The 12,500-nt window shown below is 36.1% G+C and overlaps 1 protein-coding gene across 5 annotated transcripts in view; it reads left to right on the top strand.

The window, feature by feature from the left end:
* Nucleotides 1-12,500, top strand: part of LOC135215387 (bestrophin-3-like) — an 89,583-nt gene that overhangs the window by 59,505 nt on the left and 17,578 nt on the right. For all 5 annotated transcript variants that reach the window (XM_064249970.1, XM_064249969.1, XM_064249974.1 and 2 more), the window contains exon 9: nt 12,454-12,500. This exon is cut by the window's right edge and continues 26 nt beyond it. In XM_064249970.1, coding sequence (XP_064106040.1) covers nt 12,454-12,500 — 47 coding nt within the window. The remainder of the gene's footprint in view (nt 1-12,453) is intronic.

Genomic DNA, 12,500 nt, shown 5'->3' with positions numbered 1-12,500 from the left:
ACCACATTTGTTTTGTCCATATTAGGACAACGTCTATGGCAAAGACTTTTATTGTGTCAAGCGAAATGTACTAGATAAAGTCACGGTTTTTACACTGTCTGAGCACTCAGCTTATCTCACGGAAATAAGAAAAAAATTCCCACTTCAATAGGTTGCTGGTTACTGATTTTTATGGGTTTAAAGTTATCGCTCACTGGGACAATTTGCAGTGTTGCCTATTGCAGTCAACATTTTAAAGAAGAAAAATGCGTAGCTTTGCAGTAATATCTCTAGTATTGCTGGCATCAGAGAATTATTCTTTTTAAAGTGGAACCTGATAAAAAAAAAATGGCTCATCATGAACAAAACCAAATGTTAGTGTAATGAAGATAGTCCAGGAGCATTAGTAAAAAAAGGGGGGAAATGTTATAGTTGAGTGATATCATATATCATAACATACCAAAAGCCCAAGAAAGTCATCCTGGTGCTTAAGTCAGAAATCATGTGACAAAGTGTAAAATTAGGTTATGCAATGTTTTCAGGGAAACATACCTAATAATATGCTATTAAATATTAGGCTGCGATGAAATGGAATGGGTTCATGCAAACTGCTGTGAGAGATACAAACAATGAGGAAACAAGGACTGAAATTCTTCCATTCATCATCTTGATCCATCAAATCCAAATGCAATATATACAGCCATGTCTCCTTTGCTGAAAGGCAATGTGAGTTGCATGGTATCAAGACATGCTTCATGACATTTGACCAGCAATCAGGCATAAAAGTAGCAGAGATTATTGCTGCATTTACAGATCTACCAGACGTAGTAGTTCACTTAGGAGGTCTCCATCTCCTAAAGTCATACCTTGGCTCAGTAGGATATATTATGGGAGGCAGTGGAGTGGATACTCAATGGGAAACAGTATATGCTGCCGGAGTGGTGATACGCATGATGACTGGACATGCATACTATGCTCAAGCTGTCAGAACTCACTTATTGTCATCAGTTGCTTTGTTCTCCCTACTGCTCCTAAACAGTGAAAATTTACTTGAAGAAAGTCAGAAGGATAAAAATAGATTCAATACCTGAACAGCTTCTGGATGGTGGCTGTGCCTGTGCCACTGACAGTCTTTTTGGTGATGCTTCCATCCAAATCTTTATGACTACTTTGGCCAATATCATAGATAAAGAAAAACAGAGAAGCCCTACTGGAAAATTGTGGATCAACTACCTGGAACAAGTAACCATTCTGAAGATGTTTCTGTATGTTGAACGCACAGGTGATGGGCAGTTGCACTTGCAATACATCAGGAGAATGAATACCCTACTTGCTTATGCCAAGCCTGCCAGACTACTATATCTTCAAAAAGTAGAGTCACTAGAATCAAAGATGTCTGAAACTGACTAAACTGTGGGGAAAAAGACTGCTTGTGGAGTATAAACTTCACAAATCAAACTATTAAACAAAACCTCATGCAAATATTCAATCTTCAGGGGGCATGACTCGTGGATGTGGAATTACTGAAAATACTGTAACAAAGTGAATCCATGCATTTCCCCACTGCATTCGTGTCTGTGAAGTAATTGAACAGTTTGCAAAAATCCATACAACATCATCTGGACAACACAAGGACTTACAACAAAGCTCTCAGGTTCAAGATTACAAAGGACTTAGCTACCTTTCTGCAATGGTTGAATACTTATTCTATTTTCACATGCTCTAAGCAGACATTGATAGTTGCTATATCCACAAGCCTAGTGGCAGATGCATCTGTTAACTGTGAATGAGTCCATGAAACAGGTGATGCTGTGGCTACCTAAATAGATAGCACAGTGTTGTCTGATGTAAAACTGAAGTATGATCGAGTCATAACCATAAGTGGTAGTATGATTATAGTCAAGATCCGTAGGCAATCTGTTGTTGTTAATCCCTCATTGTTATACAGAATAACCTGATATGGAAAATTATTTGTCATATGAACTGGCACCACAACCAACCTCTTTGTTTCATGAAGGTCTGATGAGAAAAACATCAAAGAGCATGCATTGCCAGCTGCTTAAGTTGTGCTGTTGTCTGGCCTCCAATTTCAACATATGGAGAAGTTTGTCAAGCGTATGTGTCGTATATTCAAAACCATTTTGGATCAGACACAATAGTAGTGTTTGATGGTTATGATATCAAGGAATCAGCCAAAATAGCTGAACAACAACGAGGGTCATCAAAGGCTGTCTCTAGAGAACTTCTTTTTGATGGCAAACAGAGCAAATAGGTCACAACTGATTAAAATGATCCAAAGGAAGTTTGAACATCACAGAATAAGCACTAAACAATCTGAGGCCAAAGCCAATTGTTCTATTGCTACAACTGGATTTACACTTGCGAGGTCAGAATCAAAGTCAGTTGGTGTGATTGGTACTGACACTGATGCTGGTCACTCTTGTATCACTAGTGACTCCTGGAATGTGTCTGTACATGTGTAGTCACAGCCCACTCATTGTATATGATATCCAAGTCATAAAGAATGCCATTTTTTAGTGGTATGAAGATTTATCTGATGACACTGCATGCTATTATGGGTTGCGACACTACATCTTATCGCTTTGGTCAGGAAAAAAAGAAAACTTTTTTTATTTTCTCAAAAGGAAAGTCTTGATATGCTTGATGTGTTCAAAAGTTCTCAAAGCTCTAATGGCCAGAGAGCAGTTCCTTCTAAAACTCTATGGTGCCTGGAGAGTTGATACCCTAGACAAATACCACTTCACAGGCTACAACCCCTCTATTGGCAGTCCTCCCTGACGATTCAAATTGGAATCACTGCCCCAAACCCATGCAGCAGCAAGACAGCACTCATTTAGAACATATCTGACAGTTAAGCAATGGAAAGGGAACCTGTCAAATCCCAAGGAATGGGGTTGGCAACATCAAGACGACATGATGGTAAGAGTTGGAACAGATAAACCAGTGGCACCAGGATGTTTACTCAAACATGTGGCATGCGGGTGCAAAGGTCATTGTGGAAAAGGTTGTGGATACAAGAAACTTGGATTACATTGCAGCTCAATGTGCAGCAAGTTTGTGGGTCGAACAAGTACAAACATTGCAGATGTCTCAAGTGAAGTTATTTAACTAGATTCCGAAACGTGCTAAGAACATTCAAGAATCCTAACCCTACTTTCTATGGTCACATTTATCAAAGATTGTATTGGAAGATGTTTATTATATTTATTTGTGTAATAATACACCTATAAAGTGTTCACTTAATGTTTTGAAGTCGCAATCCTATCTGCATTTTTGTAGTTTCTAACCCCCCAACCCCAATACTGATTTACTGAAGCAATTTTCAGGGTCTCAAGGTGGTATGTTATAAGAGGGGTGGCCTGTCTTTTGGACTTCATTTCTGACTTAAACTCCAGATGGGTTTTCGTGGGCTTTTGATTTGTTAAAGCACATTATATTTCTGAATTATGGTGAAAAAATCGACTTTGTAATATTTTTATATTTTTGCCAATATTATGGCTAATACTCTTGGACTAATACATTTTTTGGGGAAAAAATATCGGAGATTTTGCAAGCTCTTGAATATAGTAAATTTGTTATTATTGCGTTAAGAAGCTATTTCTTTCAAGTGATGGCTTATTTTAAAGATAAATCTGAACAAGAATTCTATAGAAGGATTTTCGAAGAAACTGCATTGAAGATATTTCGAAAAACTGTATCAAAAGTTTTGCAAACCTTGAACAAGAAAAAATGTGTTATTATTTATGTTAGAAAGCTAATTCGTTTCCAAATGATAACTTATTAAAAGACACTTCTCCTTAGCGGAGTAGTGCCGTCAGCCATTAGTACTTGAGGTTCTTTGCAGCGTCCCCTTCAGTCCCCTGGCTGCCCTGCAACCCCTTTCATTCCTCTTTCTGTGCCTCCGTTCATATTCTCTCTCTTCCATCTTGCTTTCCACCTCTCCTAACAATTGTTGCAACATTATTTTCGGCGCTGAATGACCTCATGGGTCTCAGTTTTTGGCCTTTGCGATAAAATGCATATTCCGGTTAAAGGAATTTTTCACGTTAAAATAGTTTTGAAAAATCTTGTTGGAAGTAGAACCCATTCGTTAAAAATTCACGAAAATAATGCAAACATTGAAAAGCCATAATTTTGTTATTTTTAAAGATAAAGTCATTTACTTCATAAATCAAAATGTACTTACAAGCGTTTATTGGGCACCAAGCTTATCTTTAATGTGAGAGAAACTTTTATTTCTCGGAAAACATGATAAGTGACAGCCATTAGTAGTGACCAATGTAATACTCATGAACACTGATTAACAGCTACATCGGAGTAAACCATGCACTAATCAGTGCTAAAGTTCGTCACTTTTCTTATTGACTTGTTTTTCTGTTATCAAAAAACTAAAAACCTTGGCAATTCATATCTCTCACTGCCCAACTCAAAGAGAACTAATTTATAAATACGTAAAAACTATAAATAGCTTAATTTTAGTCACAGCACATGCCAACACCTTCCTCCTCCATCTGTTACCTCTACACTCCAGCATCGGGTGGTGTTCTGGTTTGTTTTGCTTCTAAGATTTACTTTTTTTTTTTTGTTACCTTACTTGCAGACAACGTTTTGAAGTGAACAGGTATGATACTGTTGGAGGAAGTGTTAAGAGTAATGTATGTAAAAACAGAAACAGCTCAGGATGGCGTTTTGCTCTTTTTTGGTTCTGAGTGTCTCATCTGTGGGTGAAAATTGGCTCATTTTTTCGCTGTTCTTTTTGGATTTTATTTGTTCATTGTTATACTACAACGACAGTCATATTATTCTTAATTAAAGGCTTATATGACAGAATGTCTTGACGTTCTTGGCCATCATTTTGTATAACAGTCTTTTAATCAAGGATAATTTCATACTTAAGATCCTATTCACAATAAATTATAGTTCTAGCGTTCTACAAGAGTAATTTCAAATTACTTTCCAGATCATTCAAAATAAATAATTAAACGATACAAAAGTATTAATCTTTGGGAATAACGCTGAAAATGAAATCCATTTTGTATCTCTTACTGCAAAAAGGAGTACCTTTCGGAATATACTATATCAACTAGAGAAATAGAATTTTTATGATTTAAGGTTGCTACATCTGTCTTTGTCTCTCAGTGACTTACAGACTATTGATTGATGAATTGTCACTCTTTTTCAGGGTACAGAACAGAAAGACAAATGGAATAGGGTGTTTATCAAATACCTCGTACAATATTAACATCCGTGCTAAGAATATCTATCCTTTATTCAGAAGTACATAGTAGCAAGTGGAAATTATACAGTATGGGTAAAGTCTGTAAGATTAAATTTTCTCTCATTCATTTCAAACTGTAAAGTATATTATAAATAGTCATTCTTAGAAGGAAACATGCAAAAAATATAGTTCCTATTAAAACCTGGTCCATACTACATAAGTTATACGGATTCCAGGTTTCTAGCATCTGTGCTATATTGCAAGATTCTAGGTATGTGAGACATCGCCAGCTATGGGATGCTCACTAGATTATTTTTCTGATACTGTTTGGTGTGTCTTATGATTTTAAATTTCGTTTCTGTTATAAATTCTTTGTTAACCCATTCCCTCCCTATAGCCACAACGAGGAACAAAAACGTGTTCATTAGAGGGAGAATAGTAACCTAATGTAAGTGAGAGTGCTGCATCCTACCTGGCAAAGGGGCATTTACCTTCTCTGAACCCCTGTAACCTTCCTTCAGTTAACCTGACCTAAGCCAGGGAGTTGTTTCTTCCCTGACCCAGGGAGTTCGCAACTTGCAAGGAAATTTGCCTTGATATTATGGTGAGCCACTTTCTTATGAATGTTTCTGCCAATGATACAATTGTGCTTGAGTACAAGAGAAGTTTCCTCCTCCAGTACCCAAGTATGAGCAAGACTACATAAATGGATCTGGCGAGCAGCCTTATGTCCAAATTTTAAAATATCTAGGTGTACTATGTTACATACATAGGCTCCAGGTGAGCCTACTCCTGGCTATATTCCACAAAGTGCGAATAAACAGCTCTCCTGTGAAAACTTTCACTTTATCATAATCACTGATTTTTCTTCAGTTGCACTAATTATTTAAGAGTATAAGTTTTTTATGCTCACAGTGTCATAGCATATTCGTCGAAGTGATGTCTTCTACAAATTCATCAAAGTAAAGAATATCATTCAAAGTTCCGGGAATATACCTTTCCCTCTTTCTGGTGTACGTGAATGTTGCTATAAATGATCTTTTTTATTTTTTCATAAACGTATTTTGAGTTAAGAAACACATGGTCAACAATGAACTTGGATCTAGAATAACTGTAGTTTTTCCTTCATGAACATTGACCCTGAAATTATTCTTGTGATTCTTCAATGTTCCTAGAGCTAAAGGGGACCCAAGAGATTATTCTCCATTCACCTGAGTCTTGATATGTCATAGATTTCTTCCTTTGAAAAGGTTTCATTCTCAGGGAAGAAATATGGATCTACAGTTAGCGTGAGAATGTCACCATTTTTGAATGAATATCGTACACCGCGGAAAAAGCCTTTGTCTGACTCAGAATCCAGGATCCTGCTTCTTTCCTTTGCCTATGCTTATGACCCCTCGGACTCAATAAGAATCCTAGGATGACAAAAACAAAATTTGTAGGAATGAGCCAAGGGTACTTCTGAGGTTGTAATAATAGCTGCCAAAGAGGACATCTCCTAAAATAAATCTTGGAGTTTGATATCACATGGACCTCTACTACCTCAGAGGAGACCCAGTATTTTGACGCTGATGTTTGAAGTATTGTGTTCTTAAACTTAAGAGAAGCGGGAAGATTTTTTATAACTAATGTACATGGGTCTGTTGTGATAATGGGAAATGTATCACTCAGGGACATTGAAAACTAATGCTGTGTAATTCATTGGGAACATTAGAATATGTCATCTTCAGCTAACAGAGGGTTTGCTGTGCAATTATGTAAATAACAATCTGAAGGTTCCAGTATCAAATGGCGATTGACTTTTGGTATGGAAGAGAAAGTTACTGAGAGTTAATTTCCATAGATACTTCTGATGAAGCAATAAGACTAGGGGCAAGAAGTGTGACCATAAATGTCTCTTGAAATTCTACTTTAGATCTTTAAAGAGAGAGGCATGTTGGAGAATGTTAACCGTAGTTCAACTCTGATGCAAACATTCAACTTCAAGAAATCGTTTGGACTGTGCTTTCTGTTACTGTAGTTGGTATAGCTATTTCACATTAAGCATATGATTTTGGATGTCTTCGTTGACACTAGTAGTATCTGTCTTCATAACCTATTGGCGGATTCGACATTCGGTATAATGGCAAACAACAAAATAACCTGAAGATCAATTTCACATTAGATTGCTAAGGGAGGCAGATAGGATGTGAACTTGCAGCTATGTTGATACCTCTCCCATAGGAGCTAATTTCTAAAGAAACTATGACATAACAGAAAGTGACAGATTCCGCAATCTTATGCTAGAACACTAAAACTACCTTAACCTTATCAAGGAGGACTTTTCTAACTTCATTTCAGTTAGCAAATCTGCAGCTATAGGAATTGTGTGAGGAGGGGAAGAGGGAGTTGAAGGCACTGTTGTACCCCAATGGTCACTGCTGTCTCATCATCTGATAGCTGTGTGTGAGTTCTATTTTGATTATCATGATAATCGCATACATCCTTTCAACATCAACATAGATGTCAAATTGCATTTCTGGACCAGAATCGGTGAGATGGAGAGAGTTGATAATGTATGGCAAGAGAGGAAATGATAATGGGTCTCAGAATGGAAGCATCTTCTATAAAAAAAACAATAAGATAGCCATGGCTACGTGGCTACATGGTACTTAGGCTTTCAGGGCAGACAGGGTTGGCAGAATATAGAGAAATGGAAAATGATGTTCGTCTTTAGTAAAAGGAAAGGTATGAGTATAGAAAGCAGTGGTCTAACTGGGTGTTTGAAATGTTGCTGATACATAAATAGTACAAACTTCTTGGTACAAATTTCTTATAATGGTGCGGGAAGGTGGAAAGCAAAGTGCCATGACTGAGATCTTTCGCAAAAGCCTAAACTGGCAGACACGTAAAAAAAAAAAAAAAAAAAAAAAGTGACGTCAAAAATATATTTTCGCCAAAGTTAAAAAGTCTTTTATATGAATAAAAGCCATTTGATTAATTTTGTTTTTCTGGATTTATCACCATTTGCAAATAAGAATTGAAATTGGTATAAGTCATAAATAGCTCGTGAACTGTCATTATGCAGTTCCTTGTATAAATAAAATAAAACACCAGCTGACATATCAGAGCAAATATGAAAAATATTACACATGCAATAGTATCCGACATCAACCTCCTTCGAAGCTGATGTAGGCGAGGCGGCTAAAAATAAATAAATAAATAAATAAAAAATAAAACTCTTGCATGGACTGATGAAGTTTACTCAAATCAAAATTGAAGTATGAGGAATCGTCGCCTCTAAAGCAATAGTACTGGAAAAAATATAGGTAACAAGATATCAATCTACTGAGATTTTTCAAGTGACAACATATGTCGGAAATGATCTAGTATTAAATCTATGTAATACAATCAAATATCGCTCTCTCTCTCTCTCTCTCTCAAAAACACACACACGCACACACACAATCTTCATCAGGCCTTTGAAGTTCTTGTTAAAATCAACAAAATGGAATGAAATAAATGATGTTAGACGTTAGAGACGAAGACAGTCTATCCTTAGATTTGAAAGGAGACCCGAGCGTTAGAGGTTTTTTTTTTCGGAATAAGCTTAATTTTACAAAAGGAAATTCTTTGCTAATGATCCTGATAGATTATCATTGAAAGGGAATGGAATTTGGCGTAGTTTCTAGTTTGGGAACATTATAAATGGTATGTGGCTCATAAAAATTCATAACCAACAGCTTTCTCAAAATACCGTAAAAATGTTTAAAAGGAAAACCGGTTTATATTATCATTTATATTGTTCACAAACTAGAAACCTACGGTAAATTTCCCTTCCCTTTCAATGAAGATTTCCGCAGAAAATTTATAAAGATCATAGCAAAGAATTTCCTTTTGTAAATATTACGCTTATTCTGAAAGTCCGCGTCTGTAGCCACCAGAGCGTCAAGGAGGCAGATTGACCAGGCCTGAATGATCAAATATAAGAAATCACTCTGCCGTCTGCAAAACTCGGATTGATATGAAAAGCTTGAAAAAATAGCATCAGCTAAATAGGAGGACGAGCTTACGACTTTAGTCCATTTTCATAAAAAGCCTCGTTCCCTCGGTTAATGCCGAGGCTCTTTCCACACCTTTGTTTATTTTGTCATTTTTTTCTACTGTTCTGTTTACTTTCTACCAGTTTTACCCTTCTTGAGTTTCTTTTTGAGTATTTTAAGAAATGTACTTCTATCTTTTAAATTTCATATACTGACGCTTCTTTTTATTAAACAAAATTATGTGTCATTGCAGCTTTGAAAATGCAATGGATTTTTGCGAAACGCCGTCGGCCACAATAAATGCTGTTGATTGTTCGTGTGCCTCTCTCTCTCTCTCTCTCTCTCTCTCTCTCTCTCTCTCTATCTCTCTCTCTCTCTCTATATATATATATATATATATATATAGAGAGAGAGAAGAGAGAGAGAGTAGAGAGAGAGAGAGAGAGAGAGGCACACGAACAATCAACAGCATTTATTGTGGCCGACGGCGTTTCGCAAAAATCCATTGCATTTTCAAAGGTGCAATGACACATAATTTTGTTTAATATATATATATCTATATAATATATTTTTTATATATATATGATATATATATATATATATATATATAGTAGAGAGAGAGAGAGAGAAGAGAGAGAGAGAGAGAGAGAGAGAGAGGCACACGAACAATCAACACATTTTATTGTGGCCGACTGGGTTTATATATATATATATATATATATATATAATATATATATATATATATATATCTATATATTATGTGTGTGTAACTCATCACAAACAATCTATATAAGCAATTAACTTTCCTCTGGCTTATAGCCCACCCATTAAGAATTCTTTTAAATATACATCGATGACATTTCGAGATACCTTATAGATAAACAAATAAGTAAATAGGATAAAACTACTCAGAGGGCGCTTCAGCTCCTCTCAAAAGATTTTTCTCCTCACCAGATGTAGTTTGAGATGATTACCACATTTGGCTAATCATTCCACGGCGCGGTATGCAGGGAATCAATGTTTAAGGTTGGAGCCGCAGAAACCAAGTTAAAACCTGGTACCGCATCTTGAACCAGATGAACCAGACCTACAAGTCAGAAATGTTTATAAAACGAACCAATTCTTCGTTGTGCCCTGACCTAGTCCTATAAGAAAATAATTGGAATCCTTCAATAACGTTCTGAGAGCCTTGCAAACAAACATGTATTCACATCTAGCTTCTTTACAACTTTAATGGTGGGTGTAAAAAAGAAATAAAAAGAGACCAGAAGGGAACGACTGAACGCGACCTGCTTCCCAGCGTTACTCTATGCTGAAGTAATAAACTAGCTAAATGGAATTTACCTCAGCAGTAGCAAAACATCATTTAAAACGTAACGCTCTGTTCCTCTTGAAACTTGTCCTAAGACTACAGAGTCTTTGAAGATCTAAAAGGATTTATCATGACTTAAATTTTAGTTTCTTTTGCTATAATCGACCTAAATCTTTGACTAGTACACATAATATGTTATACGTTGAAGTCTAGGCTCGGCATACTCTTATATACTAGTCCGGTCCATTGCCCTCCTTTAAAGAATGAGCCGAATTTATATGCATATATATAAAAATGCCTTTTGGATGTAAGCTTCATGGGTTAGTCGCGATTTCAGTACATGATTTAACGACAAATGAAAGGAGGACGAAAAGAAGATAAAAATATGACGTATAGACGAACCAATAGCATTAGGAAAAGAAGCATAGTGAGGAAGAGAAAAAAGTGGTGATGAATTGCCACTATATCCATAAATGAACGGGTCCATTTCTTCTCTCTCGGTTAGATTTATACTGGGTACAACAGAGGTAAGTTTAGAAAAAATTCTTATTGCACTATTGACCACACCATTTAGACTTTCACAGTGATAATTAAACATGTGCAAGACAATCGGTTTACCATAATTTGTATAGTATGATCGTACTTAAATGTATTCAAGTATACATGCTTCTATCTATCGTGAGATCGTGTACGAATGTAAATATTCCATATAACGGTGTCTATACAGACTGATAGTAAGATAATTCATTGTGGCTCATTATCACCAGAAATATGGTAGAAATTGAATATGGTTTTGATATCCTGCGTACATTAGCTGCAAAACTTACCCGGAGATGAATTAACCTTATGGAGTGTATGATCATTCTGCTTTGAAAATGATTCACAACGAATGTTATTGACAAGATACTTGTGCAGATCATATTCTCAATCCACTGGAGGGCACTTGACTCTCTGAGCACGAATTTCATGATATTGCATTTCTAAATCAGACAAACAAAAAATGTTATACCGTAAACTTTTCATTGGTTAACACAAACGCAGCAACATTTCCAACGCAGAAGTAAAGCGCTCTCGCAGAGTTACTGACTTTTGGTTGTAAGTTCGATTCAGGTTGCCTGCGAGTAGAAACTAATTGGACAAGGGTTAATATTTAATTACGCGCTTTGGAAGTACTGTTAATTGTGTCACTGCTTTGGTTTAAGTGATCTGTATCCAAAGTAAGTTATGATTTTATAACAATCACGCATCCGAATTTTCTCATATTGATTCCCTTAGAATAGTGGCTTATTGAACAGTAACCTTTAGAGGTGGATATACGATACTATAATCATTATCGTTACGGTCATAATTCACTTCATTTCCGATATCTCTCAGTAATTTACTAAAAATATATGGAATAGATTTAAGGCTGATCGTTCTAATTGATGTTTCTTCACAAAGCTTTGCAAGGCATGTAGCTACCGCTCATGATGAGTCAGCAGTTAGTCACTAGGATCAGGGGTTTTGTCAGAATGCTTACAACTTTTGCCCTAGGGTTCAGTTACAACCTACAAAGAATGTAACAGTCTTTTATATTTACCACTATTCTCTACTTTTTCCAGCGAGCTAGAAAGTGTCAAATGTCAAACTGATAGGTAACATCAAAGTGGCATCCATGGCATTTGCATTTTCATGAGCGACATCCATTTCCTTTCATCATTTGCTCTTTGCACTAAATTTAAGCTTGATAGTATTTCCTGATGCATAGATTACGAGGGTTAGAACAGCAACTGATGTATTTCATTTGTTATAATATTTGTATGATCTTACCAATTTTAAATTAGAAGTTAATAAGATTATATATTTTAAAAGCTGTCAGTCTAAAAATCTGACGTCTTTTTTTTTTACTGTTATTCTTTCAGCTTGAAACAAACTTTGCTGGACTGTCAGAGACCCCAGAACTACTGCT

This window comes from Macrobrachium nipponense, chromosome 5, assembly GCF_015104395.2.
Source record: "Macrobrachium nipponense isolate FS-2020 chromosome 5, ASM1510439v2, whole genome shotgun sequence".
Taxonomy (NCBI): domain Eukaryota; kingdom Metazoa; phylum Arthropoda; class Malacostraca; order Decapoda; family Palaemonidae; genus Macrobrachium; species Macrobrachium nipponense.
Note: the sequence above shows the minus strand (reverse complement) of the source record. Positions and strands in the feature narration are given on the sequence as shown.